We start from the raw sequence: 22467 nt of genomic DNA, 5'->3' as shown, positions 1-22467 counted from the left end.
GCATAAATCATGACGACGCCTGCTGCAAATGAAGGCCAGAGTTAATAAAGCCGTCCCTAAAATGGACATGTATAAAATTAAAACTCTTTTAAGTTTATTATCCTTGTGTTAGTTTGGGGGTAATAATGATTCCACATCCCCAATGGAAGATCAAAGGCCATACATGAAATTCAGCATGCATTCCAGCACACACTTTACTGGATTCTTGAACAGTACAAATGGAGAAATGATCAGAATTGGTCACATTTTAAGAAGATACTTCTTCAAGATAGAGCGAGTGGGATGCGGCAAGAAGAGCAGCACCAATACCCGAACCATCGTTCGAGTGCTCTACCACGATGCCTGATGCAGTCTCCTCTCCAAGCAATTCATTCAGCGTGTTTTCTAAGCACTTTCGGTATTCGGTGTAGTGCTCATATAGCCCACCATCCATGGCTACAACCGTCTTTTCACCTCCTTCTCGTGGAGTATCCCGCCCCATTTTCTTCAAGACACCTAATATCCCAGCAGCAGCGAGACGTGCCCCACGTGTGGCAATGATGTTGCAGAGCTCCACCACGACCTTTCTTGTTTTCAAGGAAGTATTGGATATCTGAGGTGGGTTGAGAAGTTTCAACATTAGAATGTGCAAATGATTTGACGACCATCAAAGATTGGTTTAGCATCTAAACTGAGATGAATCTTTAAACACAGCGAAAAGACGATATTGAAAACAACGAATTCAGCGGGGTAAATTCAGCACAAATGCTAAATTAGCTTAGACATCATGGTTTGGAGAATTGATTGTCTTTGTTTTTATAGCATTCAGCGGGATAAATTCAGAACAAGTGCCAACTGCTAAACTGTCTCGGGCATCATGGTTTGGAGAATTGAAATCTTATCATAAATGAATTATTCTATCCGGTTCAGATAGAAAAACATACTTTTAAGGGTGTTTGCTATTCTTTCTTTAGTGCAAAAGATATTGTGCAGACCAGTTAAGTTTACCTCTAACAGATCCCTCAGTTTGTTGCCAACCACTTTCAGATCAGAGGATTTGTCCAGATGCATTGCTGACATTTCTGGCGTCCTGCAAAATGTAAGCACCAAGATCAACTATTTAAAAGGAAAGAAGATGCGGGAAATTGCTCCAGTGATTTAAACATGCCAGCGATTTCATCAGAGTGTTCCTTCTATTCGGTTAACTTTTCAATTAGAGCTTTCAAATTTAAATTAAAAAAAGGGGTGATCTTCAACTTTTCAGCTTATTCGCATGATTTTAGGAATGGTTTATTGAAGATCTTCACAAAAATTATCTTGATTACATTTGTATTACTTCATTTTTAATTTTCTTGCTTTTGAGGAGGCCACAGCCACCTTGCCTTCTAATAAGAAAATCCATGGTTAGGAACAACGATTTTCACTCCATAAAATGATGGTCCATTTGTTATTTGTTACACTATCAAATTTATTAACTCAATACCATGAATTTACAAGAGAATAAATAGAAAATGTCAGAATACCTTAGAACGAAAGGGATTTTAAGTCTGGGAGGAACTTCATCGCCGAAGAAGGCGGCCTCCTCAGCCATCCTAAGTAGGACTCTACGTAAAATTTCTCCCAAGTACATACCAGATATTAACTTCTCAAATATCTGTAACAATAGTAAAAATATAATCCGATGGCCGATGGAGATAGAACATATTTCCATACTGGGAAACAACATCACTGATTGTAATGAGCATTAACACAGAGTCTTTGTTTTTTCGATGGTGATGTTTGGTAGGAACTTTTCTTTAAAAAATGCTTAAATAAGCCGAAATCCAAATACCAGAAAATCCGCTTCATTGCTCTTTTAAAAAGTCAAAAGTAATTGTCTATTGTATCAAAATATAAAAGTAATCATGCTCTTGTCCTGATTAAAAAAGTGTGTGTGTTTTTAATCACCATGCTTTTGTATCCAAACTTGTTCATGATAGATTCTACACTTATATAGGATTCAAATACATAACTGATACATAGAACAAAGTTGAATAAAACTGAAATTACAGATGATGTAGCATACATGAACATGTTAATCACCTGCTCACTAGGATTCAAACTTTCAGCGTCCAACGCGATGTCATACTCGCTCAGTGGAAGATGTGACGACCTGAAGTTACCCCACTCCATATTTATAACCTAACAATTTTTAAAAGATTCATCAATCCAATTGTTAACGGGGAAGACATTATTTAATATAATTCCAGGTTTTAGGAATCAGAATAAATCAGTAAATACAATAGAATAAATTAGGAGATATGCAAGTATTTTTTTCCATTTTCTTGATCTCCTCGTTTCTATATAATTGGTGAATGGTGATGTATTACCCGTGAATAATTTTCAATGAAATGAAGTGTCATTTTTCTTTCCTACAATTCTGATATCTGGCAACAAAATTTTCAGCATAAACTAAAACTTTGGAATTTGCTAACCATTTCTCCAGATTTAGGCAGGTGGACCATGCCACTTTGGTATTGCTTGGGCACGTTCCACATAAGCTGCATTAGTTCCCGTACCCAATATCACAGCAATGGCAACGTCCTTGTTGGTGTGCCTTCCTCCAGCTAATGTTCCAATCGTATCGTTAACCTAAGAGAGAATAACCGTCAAGAAAGGCATTTTAAACATGAGAATTTTTGTGCAACTCTCAATAGAGATTAGATTGAAAAAAGATGAAATTTTTTTACCAATGCTGCCACTCGCATGTCAACACCCTTTCTATTTAACGCTTTTGTCAGTTCAGCTACCACGTCTTGGCCAACCTGTGACATTAATAGAGTTACAAGAAACAAAATAACATGCTTTAATAAATCCAATGTCAGCCACGTCTCTAATGTATTGCGCACAAAAACCATAAAAACATTAGACTGAAAATCGGATGAGAAATTTAATTAGAAAATGCCAAATTTTCATGATTTATGAACTAAGGAACTGGAAGTTTTCCGCTCTAAAGGTGTGAGTAAGCTAGAGTTTGACGATAAAACTAAGTACATTGCAAAAGAACATAACAAACGATTACATGCAAATTTACATTATTGCATCTCAAAGCCTCTCAATCTCAACAGCAACAAAGCAGCACATTTTAAATCCATTGCTGAGCACACTGACTTTCTATATATTCAAACTGGTCCAGTTCCACATATTTCCAAAGAAAAATCAACAATCAGATAAAAAAAAAATGAACATCCAAGTAAGGATCTCGACTTTTCTCCAAAATTGCTCAAGGACATCAAATAGTGTGAAACCTGAAGGCTACATGTAAATCACTCTCGTATAGAAAAACACATTTAATAGAGACTGACATGTGATTAACGATGAACATACTATATCATGTAATACTAAAGACGTGCAGGTTATTGCAAATAACTTAAAGGTAAAGACACTTTATCTGCTGCAATTAACGAACCACTTATATGAAATGAAGAACACGAGAGAGAGGAATTACGGTGTCATCAATAGAGAAGCCCTTTGTCCACCTAATAAGGTTTCCAGAATTTATTGAATTTTGCATCACAGGAAATGAGAAAGTGAAACCTAGTTCCCTTTGCCTACCAGGAGGTTGTTGAAACATTTTTTCTTCTTCAGCAACAAAACTTGCAAGTTTTTCCACTATATAATCAAAAAGTAGCCTGAAACCATTCGTGTTTAGCACTCAGGCTTTGTATGTCGACCTCATAAAGTAAGGAAATATCTTTTCCAATAAGAAATAGAAAAATAAGGCAATATTGTTGATATAAATAACTTACTTCTGAGCTCCCACACATCAAAGCTGGGGGGATAGATGCCTCTGCAAATTCTTGATGAGCGATACCTTCGTCTTTGCCTTTCAAATGGACTCGCAAGACGCGGAAGTTCGTTCCACCGAGGTCAAGGGCATAAAAGACTCCAGCCTCATCACTGAGACAGAAATAGTGAAATTGGCGGATGTTAGCCAATTGTTCGAGAACAAAAATAAATAACAAGAAACAAAACAAATTTATACTTATTTACGAAAGTACTTTCTGATGCTAATTAAACATCCATATATTTTCCACAACAGTTTGCATACATAAATACTCATTGGAAGTTGATATTCCTTCATGCAAAAATAAATTTCGCACAGAATATTCATCATTTCCTTTTCCTTCCCCACAATTCTAAACAAACTGATTCGAGACGCTTCCCTTACTACAATGAATCAATATCCAATGGACACAAAAAATGACAACAATTCAAGAGCAAACCAAGAATTCAGCTGAGGGCGCGTCCCATTTGATTTTTAGGTGAGAAAGTTAACATTTTTAGACAAACTCCACATCTTTCATGAAAGTTCCGATGACAATCAATACAGTTAAACCCAATCCAACACGGATGTAGACTTGATGGTTGGCAGAAAACATGTGTTTTTGGAAAAGTTTTCTAAAAATAGTTTATTATTTATTTTCATTTGATGGCAATTGCGCAACTCGCCCACTCATCCAATAAACAAAGAAGATTGATAATTAATGAAGTTCCACCAAGAAAATAAAAGGAGGATAAATTGGATAAAAAGATATACCCGGTGGGAAGGTTATCGACATAGCTAATAAGCATCTTAAGCTTGCTCCCTCCTTCAGATACCAATCCGGCGTGCATCTCCACGGTCATAGCATCCGCCACTTGTTTCAGCTTCACCTCCGGCGTCCCACACTTCTCCTCGAATTCCTTCACAATATCCATCGCCCGGCCCCACCTCCCAGAACTTTTCATCCTCTGCCGCACCACCAAAGCCGCCACGGCGACGACAGCAGCAGCGCCGATCACCGCCGCACCCACCGCCACTTTACCCATTCCATCCTTCATCTTTCACCTCACAGGAGCTAAAAATTGGGTCTTTATTCGTTTTTCCACAGTTTCCTGGCGGAAAAATCAATATCACGAATAAGGCGTTGAATTATCAGGAAAAAAAAATGACAGGGTAAAAAGGGGAGAATCGAGTGGGGAACGAGGAAAAATTGGAGCTAATCAGTGGAGGGAAATTTAACAGAGGCAATAAAGATGGAAAGTTGCGAGAATTTTTCGAGATCTTTTCTGTGAATTCGAAAGTAGATCAAATTCGGGTAACAAGATTTCAGTCGCCATTTTTATAATCTTTGCTCCATCCCACGTGTTCTGATCCAAATTACTAATTAATTCCATCAATCATATCTGTAAACCAAAGGTGAAGTTGACCACCTATTTTAATCCATTCATTTTAATTTTGTCCGAAATTTAATTAAATTAATTCTTTAATTCCTTTTTTTAATCATATTTTATTCCATTTTTATATATTCCAGCTTGATAATTAGTCTTATCATCAAAAAAAAAAAACCCTTTAAAAATAAATAAAATATTATTGGTATCGTCTCGAAATTCTAAATATTTAATTTCACCCTCTTCTAAACTTCAACACCTGTCCAAATAAAGGTGTATTTTATTAGTGTTACTGCAAAATGGAATGATTATACCCACATATTAATTATTGTTTTATTTAAAAATTTACATTAGATAAAAATCTCCATGTTCACATTGATTGATAAATTTAAATTTAAATTACCTAAAAATATTTTGAGCACAGATTTGTCAAGAAAAAATATAGATTCGAGAGTTTTATGAAACGTATCAATAAGTTAGACTTATGTTAAGAATTGTTTTTTCCTATAAATAAACCGCTCGAGAAATCGCACATTTTATATGCTTAAAAATATAAGAGTCATTTTCGGATGTACACGTAAAAGAATAAGTCTTTTGTGATATAATATAACGAATTCTTATCTGTGAGACGAATCGATCCTATCGATATTCACAATAAAAAGTAATAATTTTTCATGAATGACTTAAATAAGAGATATGTATCACAAATTTTTTGTCACATTAAAAATACCCATGACTTTGGAGTAGAATTTGTTTTCCAGTATATTATTTTATTGCAAAGTTTGTGGAACATGGCTACATGAGTTTAGAATCTGATTACACTTCACTAAATCCAGAGACAAAGTACGCGTGGTCCTGCTCGATCGTATATTTAATTATTTATAAGGAAATTAAAATAGACAACATTAACGTCCGATGGAGAAAAAAGAAAAGAAAAGTATTGATATAAAAAGATTATGTAATAATTGTAATTACAAAAACAAAATATTATTTGCACATATTTTTCTAATCTGTCGTCTTTAAGAATCTGCATATTATTAGACATTGTTTGGTATATGGGATAAGAGAGGGATTGATAAATAATCCTCCTCATTCCATGTTTGGTACATTTTTAAAAAGCTCATGATAATATCATAGGCCCTTGATAAATAATTTTTTAGAAGAATAAATTATCCCTAATAAAAGGTGTGATAATTTTAATTTAATGATAAAATACACTACAAATGACTTAATTACCCTCAATTTATAAATGATTTTTATAAATCTATCCTAGTAGGTAGAAATTAAAATCAAATAAATATTTTATTTATTTTTATATATTATATAATATGATAATTATATAAATGAATTCGAGATAATTATATAAATAATTTTTATAAATCTCAATAAAATTATTAGTATCACTCGATTAACCTTAAAAATTGATATTTGACTTGACTCAAAAAATCAAGGGCTCAATTATCATATTATATAATATATAAAATTAGGTAAAAATAATTAAATCATGCAAGTACTATCGGCACATGAACAAATAAAAAATATGAACTCAAGCATCAACTTTGAAATTATAAAATTTATTATGATAATGTTAATTTTGTCATTACAATCTAATATATAAATTTAATCACTCTTATTAAAATCATACCAAACATTAAATATAATATCCTACATCTTATTTATCCTTAACTTATCCTTATATATCTATCACATGTTTATCCTATCATGTGTACCAAACTATGCCTTAGTGGATAAATAGTATCGTTATTTTGAAGATAGAAATGATAAATTATGTATAATATAAATATGAAAAGTTTATATATATGAACAACCGAACGATTTATGACCTGTTCATTTGTAAAATTTGAGTCAAATATTTGATAAAATAAATAACAAATTATTATTTAATGTTTTATCCTTAGCAGCAAATGATTGATTTGTTTTTTTGGATAAGAAGAATTGCTATTATGAGGCTAACAAACTTTAATTCAACATATGATGGACATTATCTTTAAATAGATTGTGAGACAATTTCTCATATTTTTATTCGTGGGACAGATAACACTATCCATATTTGTAAAAATCATTAACACTTTTGCGATAAAAATAATAATATTTTTCATAAGTGACATATATAAGATATTTTTTTTTTCACAAAATTGATCCGTGGGAGTGTTTCATAAAATTTTTTGTGTTGTCTCATTTGTTTCAAAAACTTTTTCCATGTGTGATCAAACATGAATCTCTTTATGTAACGAATAAAGACTAAGAATATGTCTCTTGTTAGACAGTTTTACGAAGCTTTATATGTGAGACGGGTCAACCCTACCAATATTCACAATAAAAAACAATACTCTTAGCATAAAAATGTAATATTTTTTCATGAATGACTCAAATAAAAGATCTGTCTCATAAAATACGATCCGTGAGACCGTCTCACACGAATTTTTACCAAAGACTAAATATAACTATTGGATATGCAATGAAATAATAATCACACTACAGATAGTTATGTCGTCACAATTAAACATAAATATCCGTTAAATATAACAAAAGTTTTGAGTCGGGGATAATTTACATCTTATTTGATTTTATTCGGAATGATTATGGAAGTTTCTTTTTTTTAGAATTTTTTTTGAAATAGTTAATCTAAACAACGATATATATAAAGAAATATTAAAAAATATATTATATTTATAATGTCCGGAACACTCGTAATGATCAAGCATCATATATTCTTGGTTTGCATGATCAGGCATCATATATTCTCTTTTTATTATCTTATCATTTAATTTTAGTTTTGCAAAAAGATAAATTAAAATAAAATTGGCATATATTCTTAAATTATCGTGTGCGAAAATTGTCTTATTATATACAATTAAAGGTATATTCGATATTTTATTAAAATACTAATACTTATCACTTATTTACAAATACTCTGCATTAAAAAAACTTAACTTTTCATCTCGATTTTTAAACACTAACGACTCTTTCACAATCTATAAATTTAATCGTTCTTCTAAAAGAATAATCTTTTGCACACTCTAATTTATTTTAAAAATCGTATGCTCGAATTTTATTTTGCAATCCTTTTAAAACTAAAAGATTTGTATTAAGACTGATTGATTTTCAAGTTTTCAGTAAAAATATGGTAATTATTATTGATTTAGATATCGTTTGCCGTTTGGATGAGGCGAACGATAAATTGAATAAAATTTCGTCTCGACAAGCGAGTCTTTTACAAGAAAATGAGGATGACAAAGGCGTAGCAACGAGTAAGATCTTGTCACACATATAATTTTTTTAAAAAAAGTGGGTCCTATATATATATGAGTAAATCTTGGTCATCCATCCTATCATGAGAACAATGCCTATATGGATAGGATAAAATAAACCGACAGGTGCCGATAAATTTACTGTCCATAGGGATGTAAATGATCCAAACCAAGCCGAACAGTATCAAGCTGGAGCTTGGTTCGTTTAAGATTAATTCAAACTCAAGCTCGAGCTCGAGCTTGATTCGAGCTTTTATCATTTGGCTTGAGTTTGGCTCGTTTAAGATTGATAGAGCTCGAGCTTTATTCGAGCTTTTATCATCAAGTTAGAATTCGACTTGCCTTGAAATTACCAAGCTTGCGAAAAGCTCGAGTTCGACTCGTTAAAAAACTCGTTTATCATGTTAATCAAGCCAGGCTCGAGCTTGGTTTATTAATAGCTCGTTTATCATATTTAACAAGCCTGACTTGAGCTCGGCTCGTTTCCGAGCTCGTAAAACATACAAATAGCTCGAATTTGAGTTTGTTAAAATTAAATATATCTATGAACAAATTTTATATTAGACATAAAAGTTTAATTATTTATTAGTACTAATATTTTTATTTGTCAACTCAACAAATGAGTCAAGCTCGAGCTGACGAGCCACCTAAACGAGCTGAGTTAGAGCTCGCGAGCTTATTAACGAACATGTTTGCGAGCTCACGAGCCGAATATGCTTAGGCTTGATCTTGGTTTGATTAAGTTGTCGAGCTCAAAATCGAGCTTGATCTTGGTTTGATATGATAAACAAACGAACTCAAACAAGCTTTTTATCGAGCCAAACTCCAAATAATTCACGAACGATTTGATTTGTTTACATCCGTACCTGTCGACTTGTGAAAATTAACGTTTAATGGGACATTACGTACACAATTATATAAGGTTGTTCACGCACAACGGCCAATAAATTTTTTGATGAAAAAGGAAAATAATAATAAAATAAAAACAGCTCCATGATTCCCCCTTTCCCATATCTCGCTCTTTCCCGTTTGCTGCAAATCGGTCTCACTGTATGGGGAAGCAAATTCTTGTTTCGTTTCTTAGTTCCAATTATTTCCGTTGAAGAATTAAAGTATAAGAAAAAATTTATGTTTTAAAGTAAATAATATTTTTCCTCAAATGGGTTTTTTTTTTTTAAATTTTTATATGGTGATCCTATTTGCATTTTCAACTTCTTGTATATTTATGATTGAAAGATGGAAAGTTTTTTTATTAATATGTTTACATGCAATTTGGAATGCATTCGAACTGACGAAGCATTTTGTGGACAAGATTGAGTGTTGAGGTATTTTTATTTGAAAATGGTGGCGAGAGGGAAAAGGGAAATCCCCTTAAGACCTGTGTTTTTGAAGTTTGGGGTGGCTTTGGCTATTTCTCTTGGTGGGATTCTTTATATTTATTTCAAAACCAAAAGAATCAAACCCCCTAAATCGAAACATTCTTATGTATCTCCAGGTTAGATTTCTCACCTTTTTTTTTACTGTTTTCTAATGATCCTTGTTTTTTCTTTTCTTTAAAGATGCATGATTTCCTTGTATAGATCGTGGTACCAGGAATGATTCAAGAAGAGAACACGGTGTGCTCAGAGACGATAATCATGCTGTGCAGGTAATGCCAAACTCTTGGCTCTGAGTGTGAAGTGTGCTATGATGCAAATTTTCTTATTGTGGTTGACAATTGTATTTTTTTTGGAAAGGGTATGAATGAATTTCAAATCTTATTGATTTTGTTAAATATAGTGAATGATTATTGAATCTATGATCTTTTGTGTGTTTTCTTCAAGAAAAGTTCGAGTGAAACTTGCAGAAATTAGAAACAATTGCTTCCACACCGAAATACGGTTGTGTGTAAATTTACTGTACTTTGTTTTGTTCAGGATTTGTCTCCGACAAAAGTTTCTTCTCCAAATTCTTTCAGCAATGTCTCTCGTAGTAGCAGAAATAGTGGAGACAGAGATGGTTATCTATTACCGGAGTTTAATGAGCTCGTCAAAGAATGCAACACGAGGGATAATATTTCTCCGAGGAAGAGTGGGGAATCATTAGTATCGAATGTAGAGTCACCTAGGGAATGCAGGAGTGCTGAAATTGAAGATCAAATAAGAGAGAATAGAGGCCTTAGGGGTAAAGTTCAAATTCTGGAGGAACAGGAGAGGATTCTTGAGATTCAACTACTCGAATATTATGGTCTCAAAGAGCAAGAAACTGCTGTTATGGAGCTTCAGAACCAGATAAGATTAAATGACATGGAGGCGAAAATTTATGATCTCAAGATTGGGTCGTTGCGTTCAGATAAGAGAAGATTAGAGGCTCAATTGACAGATTATGCAAGAGTTGTGACAGAACTTGAAGCTGCAAAAGCTAAGGTAAAGATCCTACGGAAGAAACTTAGGTCTGATGCTGAACAGAATAGGGAACAGATCTTGATTCTTCAAGAAAGGGTTATGAAGCTGCAGGACCATGAAAAGAAGGCTGTCAAAACAGATCACGACGTTGAACTGCAGATACAGAAACAGAAGGGGTTGGAGATAGCATGCGAAGAAATGGAGAAAGTGAATAAAAATTGAAGACAGAAAATTCCGATTTGGCTCGGAAGTTGGAATGTCTGCAAATGCTTGCAACATCTGCATTAGACAATGAAGAGGTAATTGTTAGTTGTTGAGACCAATAGTTATCCTGTGGCTGTTTGTGTGGCACCACAAACAAAAAATAGTACTGAGCAGCTGAATAGTTTGTAGCAAAGCAAAAGTACATGCTTTCTCGGAAAAAGGAAAAAAAAACACGCCCATATAACAGTTGTACAGTTTAACATACACCATCAGCCTTTTGTTACAACGCCAACTTTCGGTCTTCCCTTTGTTATTTGATTTTTTAATATAGAGTGATGGTGGCATAATATTGGGTTTTCATTATATATCAGGAGCAAGTTATCAAAGAAGAGAGCAGGCGTTTAAGACAGCAAAACGAAGATTTAACAAAGGAAATCGGCCAACTACAAGCTGATCGATGCACAGATGTTGAAGAGCTCGTCTATCTGAGATGGATAAACGCTTGCTTACGCCACGAACTGAGAAATTTTCAACCTAGCTGTGGTAAAACTGTCAGAGTAGGTGCCCGTCGAGCCAAGTGTTGGCCGAGTGTTCACAATGAAACTCTATGTATAAGCAATCTTTATTTTAGTAATATTTGATATTATTATTTTGGCACATCTTTATCTGTATACCCATGCTAGTTGCATAGATAAAGCCCTTGAATATACAAATAGTAGAAAGAATATGAGATGCTCATATGATGAGTATCATGAAACTCATATTTGTAATACTGTATATTCTAAACGGTTCCTAGTCGATTCAGCCGCCACTAAGAAGGATATAGGCCGCTAGAGTTCGAGACTAGTATCTGCGATGTGAGTACCATGTTTCATTGGTAGGGGACATTGTGATGTCCGAACATGCAGATAGGTGCTCCTTGTAGAGTGCACTGAACAACCCTCCATAAAAGGACTTTCCAAGTGGTTCTCACTTATCGAGTGGAAATGTCCTAGTTTATGGTTGTACAGAATTAGTCCTTATGACCCGGGACAACATTGAGACTCTATGTGCTATAATTACACTTTGACTTGTTTACCGACTCTCATGGGGTCATTAGGTGGCAAGGTTGGGTGTTCTGTCGAAACACATAGGAGTCGATGCATTGTAGTCGGGGATTCACCGCTTACCTTCGGGTATGGATATCCTATGTGTTATCATGTGTATGTAGATCGAAATCTCTGGCCACAGTATGGTGGTAATTATGAAAGGGGTTTCATAGATTACACCATCGATGCAACTACGACATGACACATAGTATCGATTCATTGACAACTCTCGATAAACCAATGGTTGTCGAATCGATCGGGATATATGAGTTGAAGGGACCGTACTGTACGCTAACCATAATAGAATGGTTCTTGCAGGCACTATCATTTGATACCTAGGGAATCATGTAAGCGATGCTGCTAGGCGTTTAACATGATTGGTTGGGTACTATCAGACTTGAGTTCTGACGTTCTTATTATCAAGGTGTTGATAAATAAGAATGGAGCAATTGGGGTATGCTCATATAAGGACATGTTTAGTCCGAATCACATAGAGATGTGAACCCACGGCTAGTTGTATCAATGAACCATTGAGGGCCACACAAGTACTAGCTTTCTAGATCCCGTTGAGAAGTAAAAATAGTTCAATGTGTTGAACGGCTTATAAAGGAGTTTATAAGCGTAAGGAAAATTAGAAGTATGACTTCTATAAAGGAGAAAATAGTTCAATGTGTTGAACAACTTATAAATGAGTTTATAAGTGTAAAGAAAAATAGAAGTATGACTTCTATGAGAGAAATGTAAATTTTAATTTTTGGAAGTGTTCCTAAATTAAAATTTGGCAAGTGAATAATGTATTTGAAAATTGTGATTTTCATAAACATTATTATGGACTAAATTAAATTAATTCAAGTGTTGAATTAATTAAACACTAGTGGACCTAGTAGAGTCCAAATAATTAAATTAATTCAAGTGTTGAATTAATTAAATAATATTGAGTCTTGTAGAGCTCAATTAAAATAATTATTTAACTAGTGGGACTTGGATAAATTCAAGTAATGTTTAATTAGTCTCAAATATGTTTGAGATAATTAAAATTTAGTCCAAGGTTTTTTAATTTGATTAAAAACCATATATTATGCATGCATACACTCACTTCTCAAAGAAAATGCCATACATTTTCTAGTGCAAGTGTAAGGTGGATCTACCTAGTTGGTTGTGGGCTTGATTGGAAGAAAGGAGTCCAAAAGAAAGGTGGAGCTTGTAGATCTTCATCCATTGAAGAGCTAAGGTGTTTACACCTTAGTTGGAGCCATCATCAACCTCAAGAGGTTGATAGGTATATTTTCTCAACACCCTATGTATGAAAGTTGAGATTTTTGTATATGCTACACTAGTACACAAGGTGGCCGAAAATTTCCTTGCAAGAAAATGTGATTTTCGAAAATTTTTGTAGCTTCCGTTGCGTTTTCGGTCACCTTATTCGTTCCTTTTCAAAAACACTTGTCCGGGATCTCAGCAAGACATTAAGTCCTAATTCAGAATAGAAAGCTAAGCAGCTCATACTTGAATATGCAAGTAAAGAAGGCTCCATGGACAAGGGACTGAATACTATGGATTTTGATTCTGACAAGTGGTCATCTTCACAGGCTTCGTATCTTACGGACTCGAGAGAGCCGGCCGATTCATCCATTGATACTCTGTCGACTAAAAAACCAAACCCACCAAGCAAAACGAGGAGTTTTTCCAAATTAATTAGGCTATTGCGAGGGAAGGACAGTCGTCGTCATCAGGCTCCACTGAAAAGAAATGTATCTGTGGATGATACCTTGGGTAGATATTCTAGCGATGCTCAACCAGAAGATCTCCAAAGATCCTATTCACTAGAGCATAACTCGGGAAAGCAGCAGTTGTTCTCGAAGAAACAGTGATGATAGTTTCTTGAGTATTTTCAGAAGAATTGATTCAGTATCGGAACATGCGAACAATTCGTCTTCAAGTAACCACCAGCCCACACAAGATGTTCAAACTGCTGAGAAATCTGAACTAATCAAATATGCTGAAGCCCTGAAGAAGTCTAGGACAAAATCTTCCTTTCGCATGAGATCCTCCTCGTTTAGTTCTTGGATCTCTTATACATAATTTTCTTTTTTCTTGTTTCTACAACAGCCCTCTACAAATTGATACGAGGTTCTTAAAATTGTTGAAAAGGCACTTATACACATCAGAGGTTCTTTATTATTATATATGGTTGAGATTTGTAGCTAGAGTACGTTGAGATTTAAAATGCACATATTTTACCCGGAAAATAAATAGAAAGAAAAGGTTGTTTATTATCCCATTTCTTCTCAATGTTTTACTCAATTTTATGCCTTAAACACTAAAAAGTCAAGACGAAACAAGCAAATTGAAGCAGCAAGAATCGACCTCCTCGGCTCCTCTGCTAAAATATCAAAATATTTACTTTCAGATTATTTTTTTTAGTACAACTGAGACGAGGTGGGGGTGAGGAAATTTTTTGTTTTACGCGGGTTCCAAACCGCCACGCCTCTCCCCTTTGGGCTTTGTGGAAGAGGTTTATGCCAACGCATCTAGAAGGTGGTGGCACAGGAAGATGTGTTTGATATATGTATTTATGCACGAATTCATATTTTTCTACGAGATGCGGCAACATTCTTTGAGTAAAAGTTAGATCTTGAATATCTTTATTGTCAGAAGGAAAATACGATCAGTTCCAAAGTTTAAGCTGGTAAACTTGGCAAGTTTATTATTTTATTGTGAGTTGATCACTGATCAAGGAAGGAGTGTGACCTTAATCTTAACAGTCGAGATAAAAAAATAGAGATAGCTATAGACCATAGAAAGTATTTTGACCATTGATTTCTCAATATGGAATCCTTCCTTTCAGGGAAACCTCTTCTTGATGAAAATATTTCCTCGACCGATGAAATCTGATGTTCTATTTTTCATCCATGTTTTTCCAAATATTTCTTTAAAATTTTCACCAAAATTTTCATAACTTTTTTTCTTGACATAAATCCGATCTTTTTCATGTGCAAGATTTGATCTTGTCATGCCCGATTCTTTGTTTTTCATATATAAAATATTCATTCATCCAGGGGATATTGATCGGTCGATTCTTGATGAGATTCCGAGAGACTATCCTTTCATGAGGTAATTCTCGGAGAAAAACTCCAACCCTAAGAAAAATCAAATTCCCTTTTCTCCAAATCAGGGAATTTGTTGTTTTGTATTTATGATTTATCACATTTACGTCCGTTCCATTTTGGCTACAAAAGAATAAAAAAACCAAGAATGGCGTACCTTGTGAGGCCAAATTCTTTGTCCTCGTCGCGAGCACCCTATCCTCAAAGATCAACAAACGATCCAGTGACGTATAAAACCGCGCAAAGCACCGTAACTTGCACGTATCAGGCACATATAACCGGTTTCTGGCGAAATGTGACTGTTTTATGGAGCAAGAATCTGATGAATCACTCGGTAACCATATCTATCGATAGCGTGGAGCGTGATCACAAATACGAATGCAAGATCGATCTAAAACCTTGGCATTTTTGGGCCAAGAAAGGGTACAAAACATTTGAAGCTGATGGAAATGAGATTGAAGCCTATTGGGATTTAAGATCTGCAAAATTTTCAGGCGGTCCAGAGCCCTGCAGTGATTTCTACGTCGCCTTAGTTTCTGAGGAAGAAGTTGTGTTACTACTAGGAGATTACAAGAAAAAGGCTTACAAAAGGACAAAGTCCAGACCAGCCCTCGTTGATGCCATGTTGTTTTTCAAGAAAGAACATGTCTTTAGCAAGAAATCCTTCTCCACTAGAGCAAGATTCGACCACAAGAAACGTGAGCACGACATAGTTGTGGAGAGCTCGACTTCTTCCGGGCACAGAGACCCTGAAATGTGGATTAGTATTGATGGGATTGTGCTTATACACGTCAAGAATCTGCAGTGGAAGTTTCGGGGGAATCAGACTGTGGTAGTGAACAAGCAGCAGGTTCAAGTGTTTTGGGACGTCCATTCGTGGTTGTTTTGTGCACCGGGGTCCAGTTACGGGTTGATCATATTCAAGCCCGGTGCACCGGAGGCGGATAGTGATGTAGAGGAGAACAGTTGGTGTGATGCTGCTAGTGATTGTAGTGCAAATAGCAGGTATTTTTCAACACAGAGTTACTCAAAGGCATCACACTTCTGTCTTTCTCTTTATGCTTGGAAGATCGAGTGAGATCGAAAATAATTTGTATGCAAATGTGAAAGATTCAATATCATATAGTAAATATGATGTAGACAGGAGAAAAGGCAGCTCAATGTTGCTGTGGATGTTCTTGCATGGAACTCGGAAGAGGGTTGCATGTACATAACTTGGAACAGCATTTACATTACAGATGCTGGTAATTGTATGATATAGATACTATATAACAGATTGTATAGCCATCGAATTTTGTGCGTTATCCGGTTCGTACATAGATTTTGTTGGAACGAAAAAACTTAAATGTTTTTAAATAATTTAATATATAATTTTGTTAAATAAAACTTATAATTCGTCTCCTGAAATCCATTAGACCAGCTTATTCAATTGTGTTTTCAAAAGTATATTCCGATCATCTCTCCACACAAGCATAACATAACATCTTGTTGGCAATGCAAATTATTTAGCAGATTAGGATGTCAAACCGTTGGTAATATATATTTTGCTAAATATTTTTGGGTTAGCGAGATGTAACGGTAAGAGTAATATAATCATTACATATCTAACAATTATCATTGATCTAAATATATTATGCATATGCTCGACTCTAGGTATAAAAACATATTTGATAACAGATCCACCCTGAACAACCTCGTTGAACTCAACATAAATTTGGTCCCTTGGTCAATGACTCTAATCAATGTAAGCAATTCAATTCCTCCATGTGGGAAAAGTGTAGAACCTTTGCATATCAAATTCTAAAAGAAGCCCTAATTATTGGAGGAGTTGATTTTGTATATAAGAATTATCTCGTTTCAAAAATATTTTGTTAAATATAATAAATTTTAATTTATTTGTGAAAAAAAATCACAAACATGGGATTTGAGAAATGAGACTAGCTAATTCCAAAGGTATGTTATATAAGTAAATAAATAAATTAAAAATTAATTGCACATTAATTTCAAGAAAATCTCTCTTCCTCTCTCGCTTGGAAGGCAGAGGGTTCCTCTCTGTGTCGACGCATATAAACCAAAGGGAATTCATTTCCAGTTTTTCGACTGTGCCACAACTCACTCTGCTTCGTAGCTTATCGGCTGCGTCACTATTACACACACACGAGCGTGTAAATGAGCATACACTCGATTTTTCTCTCATTTCTTGTGCTCATTTTTAATCCAAAAGTCACCGTTTCGCTTGTAAAATAGCCACCGCTTAAAGAAACACGGGGAACGCACTGTAGAAGTCCTTTGTAATGGTACGGTTATTGATTTTTACTTTAGGTGGAAATGAGGAAAAGAAACTGAAAAAGAAACATCTTTTGCATAAATTTTTGTAGCAGATCTCTCTCTGATTCTCTTCTTGATACAGCATGCGTTAGAGGTATATTTTACTTAATTTTATTCGGTTCTGTGATCTGGTTCTTTTTGTTTTGATTTTTATCTTTGGGCACTGTGTTTCATTTTGGTTTTGTTGTGTCCTCTAATCTTTGTCGGTGGTGTTCTTGTTAGTGTTGATGGAAATTTGCATTCTGGCGCAGGGAGGGTTGATGAATGTTTATGGAGGATTTCTGTGGATGACGAAAATGCTGACTTGAAATAAATTATGTGAAAACTATTTCTGTTTACTTTCTTCCGTTCTTTTGGGTTGCTGGGTTTAAATTAAGAATCCCTTTTGTCTGTGGTGTGGAATGGGTGGTTCTGGTATTGGCTCCAGCAAGGGCATTGACCCATCAGTTGGTGGGCTGGTCTGGGTTCGACGGAGGAATGGGTCGTGGTGGCCTGGCCGAATTCTAGGTCCGGAGGAGTTACCTGAGAATTGTTTGTCGATGCCAAGACTGGGGACCCCTGTAAAACTTCTTGGGAGGGAGGATGCAAGTGTGTAAGTATTATTTTAGTCATTCTTTAATTTGCATGATTATGTTTCTAACTCTAGCAGGTTACGGAACTGAAATGTTGCAACCTATTAATCGATATTACAGAATATGTACCAGATAATCATGATTTTTAGACAGTTTTGTGGGCTTGAGCCATTTTATTTGTTTACGGAGATTGTTCATGTGGAAAAGTGGAGCAACGCTCATTATAAAAACTTTAAACTTTCAGTTTGTCATTTGGAATGTTGGGACTTGTGTGTTTTCCTCGTCTTCTCAATCAGCATCACTGTTAATCTCAATTCATCGGTTATTTAGTTTTTTTTTTCCTTTTTTTATATGTCATCGTGGAAGTGAGAATCTACATCTAGTTATAATATATTTTGGCAACTGTCGCAAGATGTTACTCTGAAATCATAGAAACAAGCAAAGTTTTGTGAATAATTTAAAACTGACCAGCTGTTTTCGATTTCTGATTTATTTATCCAAATCAGGTCGATCCCATATTTGGTGCGTAAATTTTATATTTGCGTGTCAAAATTATTGTTAATTCCCACAAAATCGGCGTTGATATGTCCTCTGTCGTTCTTTAGATACCAACCATAAAATTTTATAATTCTTCCAGTTTTGATGATAATAGAAAAGTGAGCTGGATTATAAAGGAATATATATATATTTTTGCCCTTGTTTGAGTTCCATTTTTTTATCATTTGAAATTTTGAATGCTCACAATTTCGGTTCTTAACATCTTAAGTTGGTGATGTCCTCTGTTGCATATCCTATTATAGCTCAGCTTTACTGAATAACGACTGCAGGAAGCACATCTGTTTTTACAATATTGTTCTATGAGCATAAGTATTTAAAATATAAGTTTCTTGTCTATGGTTGACCATGACAACTATGCTGCCATAAGTATATTTTCATCAATTATTGTGACTTTTGAAAAATCATATCTGTGAATGAGGAAAAAAAGGACTGGACAAAAGTAGTGTTGTAAGAAGCAAGTATGAGTATTTCATAGCTTTTTTGAGAAAATACTTGAACTAGAAACGGATGATTGAAACATCCTCGACTTACCTCCGTCTTACTACTTTTTCCATCTGGGTGTCCTGGTTGTCAGTATCAGTTGCCTCCAGTGCAAAGGATTACTTTCTGTGATGATTGGATACCAAATATTTTGTGTTTCGCTTGTTCTATACTTTTAAGCTGAATTTCTAATTTTGTCTTCCCCAAATATTTGGTGTTATTTTTCGTGTGTTATGATTTATCTGGTCAAAATTATTGTTGATGCTCTTTCAGGGACTGGTATAATCTTGAGAGATCAAAAAGAGTTAAAGCTTTTCGCTGTGGGGAATATGATGATTGCATTGAGAAAGCTAAGGCTGCTGCATCTCATCCCTCAAAGAAAGCTGTCAAATATGCTCGAAGAGAAGATGCCATCATTCACGCTCTTGAGCTTGAAAGTGCTCGTCTTGGAAAAGAGCATCGAGACTTCTCTGACAGACCAGATACATATGACGATCATCCTCGTGTTGATGAATCACCTTGTTCATTTCACACTAATCAGGAAAGCAATGATCATGTTGATGGAAATTTGAGTAGTTGTGATGTATTAGATTCGAGTTGTTCGCCTGAAGAAAGTGAAGATGATTCCATCGAAGAGGAATCCCAGTCTGGTTTATCATTTGTGAAATCAGATCTTGTGGATGCTGCTAAGGAAGGAGCTAAGCGGTGGAGAACTCCAAATGATTCAGAGGATGATGGAACAGAAGGTGCAAGGCGTATGAAAGGACTCGAGGACCTAGGATTAGGCGTGGCATCATCTTTGAAAAGGAAAAGGTCTCTGGTAGATCATGTTCATGAATTCTTAAAGAAAAAAAATCGCCGCCGTGCTTTGACAAAAGTTTTGGAGAGTTCTCCAAGGTTGCCTGTCCGTGTTTGTGCGTCATCCTCTCCAAATTTATCATGCTTTTCGGGAGCATTGGACTGCAGGGTTTCTGGATTAGAATCTAACGTTATTAATGACTGGGGCAATATGACTGTTTCATGTCAGAATGGAACATTATTAAACACATCTAAGCATGTGAGCAATACTTCAGTTCGATGCAAACTGCAGGAGAATGATTCTCTGGACGAATTGTTTCATGTGCCCCTTGTCGCTCAAGGTTAGCATCATGCATATATGACTGGATAAAGGTGGTTGTAAGTGTAACCTATTCGTTTCTTTATGTTTATACATCTTAATTTCAGTGTCACGTTGTTGGAAATTACAGTAGAAATTTCCCAGTGCTTTGACAAATATTATTGTCAAATTTGGATATTACAGTGTTGTGTTCTTTGCTGCTCGCATTCTCTTTTGAGAATGTTTGTATCATTAACGTCTTTTGTTTAATATGCTTGTGTAAATGTTGCTGTGTCAGGCTTCTCCAAAATTGTTTCCGCGGACTCACAGAAGGTACGGAATGGTGCTGGGGCAGAATCTAGCCAAAGTAGTCATGTAGAAACCCAATCTTTGGGGAACGAAGAGCACAATGAATCTGGTTCTACCGGCACAGGTGCTGCTTACATTCATGATATCAGCCAAAGCATAGATAAAGGTGCCTCTGAATGGCAGTCGAAAGGGAAGAGAAACTCTAGGTCAAGGAAAACTGATGCAGATATTGAGGCTGATGTGTGTATTGACGTTGACATCCCTTTTGTTGGCTCTAACAGAAAGGCGGATTTTAGCCGTCTCTGTGGCACCCTCATGTCAGAAAGCTACAGTAGTCATTCAAATAACAGGCCTCTGGCAGAAACTCATATCGAAAGCTCTCATAGATGGAGTTGGGGCAGTAGGAAAGATTCTTGTGCCGGAGGATCAACACCTGATCCGATGCTTCCTCAGAGGTCACTTCCCTATCGTCAGTCTCGTTTCATGCTTAACCCAAAGTATGAAACCCCCAAGCTTTCTCTTAGACACCATGTTTCCAGTTCTGGCTTGTATGATGTGACTGTGGAGGTAAAAGGTAGCTTCCGGCCTCAGTGTGTTCCTTATATTTCTCTCATGAGCAGGCTAAATGGGCGGCCCATTGTAGGTCATCCACTTGCAATCGAGAAGCTAAGTGGTGGTATGTACGACGATCTAGTTAGAATGGCCAAATGTCGCAGCGGAGGATCTGAGTTGGACACATCTGATTATCGTAATGTAGATATGGTTTATAAAAAGAGGCCACATGGAATAGCCCTGAGCAAGAATCACAATTTTCAGGCTCGCGGCTCACCGACAAAATCTCCAAGATTGAGGCAAAATGTGCTTTTGTCAAAGAAGATTAGAAAGTTGTCTTCCCTGACCAGTTCCCGGAGAACCAAAGAAAAAAGACAACCGGTAGTTGAAAAACTCAAGGGCCCTTGTATAGCTTCCATCCCTTTAAACGTAGTTTTCAGTAGAATCATGGCAGCCATGAATAGCTCAACTCGACCTGCGCCTCGGCTGATTGATCAGCCAGCCACAGAGGATAAATAAATTATGATGTTTGTGTTCGCGAATGGATAGATCTGTACTCATCTTTAGTTGAATAGGCAGCCATTTTCAGCATTCTTGATCAACTGAATGCTAACTTGACTATACGTTATGCCCTGCCTTCGTATAAAAATTATACTGGGAACTGGCATTTTCTTTGTCGGTGAGAACCAGATTCAGACAAGTGCGGGGACATACTTGAATCTTGACATTAAAGCTATTATTATATATATGATGAAAATTTACTTACGATCTCAATTTTTGGAAATACTCAATGTTTCATTTAATGTTGAATCGAGTCCATGTTACAACGTTTATGTTTTCATACAAGTGAAAATAACGTTAATGCACGGATCAGGGTGTGATATCGTCTAAACTTGCTAATTTCCATTTCGAGTTATTATTTATTTTATTTATAGTATTTTTATTGATCAATCAAATATACTTATTTCTACATAAAACGTCGTTTATCTCGATTTACTAAAAAAACAATATAATTTCATAAGTTGAGTCTAGTCGAGTCAGAGATTCAGCACAAAAAATATCTGTACAATTAAATTCAATTTTAAAATAATATTTTCAAAGTTCTTTGTTTCTAATTAACCCGTTATTTAATTCTAACATGCCTCTATTAAGATATGAAGATGGATATATATATATATATATATATATATATATATATATATATATATATATATATATATATATATATATATTATCCAATCTAATTTTTTAAATTGGATTAAAAAGGTGAGAAAGATTGTGATTGGATAGAAAGAAAACCTCAATACACGCCACCGCACCTTAGCGAAACCCAGGGAAGACCTAA

General features: G+C 35.3%; 4 protein-coding genes across 11 annotated transcripts; 3 read left to right on the top strand and 1 right to left on the bottom strand.

Annotated features, from left to right (window-relative positions):
* Nucleotides 1-41: 41 nt before the first annotated feature.
* Nucleotides 42-5179, bottom strand: LOC140829213 (hexokinase-1-like). Its single transcript, XM_073192275.1, is given in 10 exon segments — nt 42-592; nt 988-1069; nt 1503-1633; nt 2062-2160; nt 2454-2474; nt 2476-2610; nt 2709-2783; nt 3467-3672; nt 3764-3918; nt 4559-5179. Coding segments are annotated over 10 exon segments (1533 nt in total). The 5' UTR covers nt 4843-5179; the 3' UTR covers nt 42-247.
* A 4245-nt stretch (nt 5180-9424) lies between these two features.
* On the top strand, nt 9425-11582 carry LOC140829939 (protein CHUP1, chloroplastic-like). Of its 2 annotated transcripts, XR_012117579.1 has the most exons (4): nt 9425-9939; nt 10025-10092; nt 10361-11127; nt 11404-11582. XR_012117579.1 is itself a non-coding variant. In XM_073193222.1 (3 exons), the coding sequence occupies exons 1-3, from the start codon at nt 9786-9788 to the stop codon at nt 11048-11050; spliced, it is 912 nt and encodes a 303-aa protein (XP_073049323.1). In that variant the 5' UTR covers nt 9425-9785; the 3' UTR covers nt 11051-11393. The 2 variants fall into 2 exon arrangements, 1 of the variants encoding a protein (XP_073049323.1); XM_073193222.1 differs by lacking the exon at nt 11404-11582 and having other exon boundaries at nt 10361-11393.
* Nucleotides 11583-14974: 3392 nt separating this feature from the next.
* LOC140829938 (uncharacterized) lies at nt 14975-16498 on the top strand. The gene has a single exon (XM_073193221.1). The coding sequence runs from the start codon at nt 15376-15378 to the stop codon at nt 16303-16305; it is 930 nt and encodes a 309-aa protein (XP_073049322.1). The 5' UTR covers nt 14975-15375; the 3' UTR covers nt 16306-16498.
* Nucleotides 16499-17234: 736 nt separating this feature from the next.
* LOC140829211 (uncharacterized protein At1g51745-like) lies at nt 17235-21662 on the top strand. 7 transcript variants are annotated; one of them, XM_073192268.1, is made up of 5 exons: nt 17235-17524; nt 17609-17649; nt 17807-18147; nt 19439-20304; nt 20560-21662. In XM_073192268.1, exons 3-5 carry the CDS (start codon nt 17957-17959, stop codon nt 21639-21641), a joined length of 2139 nt encoding a protein of 712 aa, XP_073048369.1. In that variant the 5' UTR covers nt 17235-17524; nt 17609-17649; nt 17807-17956; the 3' UTR covers nt 21642-21662. The 7 variants fall into 7 exon arrangements, with proteins under 7 accessions (XP_073048369.1, XP_073048370.1, XP_073048373.1 ...); XM_073192269.1 differs by having other exon boundaries at nt 17778-18147; XM_073192272.1 differs by having other exon boundaries at nt 17606-17649.
* Nucleotides 21663-22467: the final 805 nt, after the last annotated feature.

Source organism: Primulina eburnea, chromosome 4, assembly GCF_022965805.1.
Source record: "Primulina eburnea isolate SZY01 chromosome 4, ASM2296580v1, whole genome shotgun sequence".
Lineage (NCBI taxonomy): Eukaryota > Viridiplantae > Streptophyta > Magnoliopsida > Lamiales > Gesneriaceae > Primulina > Primulina eburnea.
Note: the sequence above shows the minus strand (reverse complement) of the source record. Positions and strands in the feature narration are given on the sequence as shown.

Coding starts and splice junctions, on each gene's coding strand:
- LOC140829939 (XM_073193222.1), top strand. CDS start 9,786: ATGGTGGCGAGAGGGAAAAGGGAAATCCCCTTAAGACCTGTGTTTTTG. Junction 9,940..10,024: donor ACATTCTTATGTATCTCCAG/GTTAGATTTCTC, acceptor TTCCTTGTATAG/ATCGTGGTACCAGGAATGAT. Junction 10,093..10,360: donor ACGATAATCATGCTGTGCAG/GTAATGCCAAAC, acceptor TGTTTTGTTCAG/GATTTGTCTCCGACAAAAGT.
- LOC140829938 (XM_073193221.1), top strand. CDS start 15,376: ATGGCGTACCTTGTGAGGCCAAATTCTTTGTCCTCGTCGCGAGCACCC.
- LOC140829211 (XM_073192271.1), top strand. CDS start 17,957: ATGGGTGGTTCTGGTATTGGCTCCAGCAAGGGCATTGACCCATCAGTT. Junction 18,148..19,438: donor GGGAGGGAGGATGCAAGTGT/GTAAGTATTATT, acceptor ATGCTCTTTCAG/GGACTGGTATAATCTTGAGA. Junction 20,305..20,559: donor TGTGCCCCTTGTCGCTCAAG/GTTAGCATCATG, acceptor TTGCTGTGTCAG/GCTTCTCCAAAATTGTTTCC.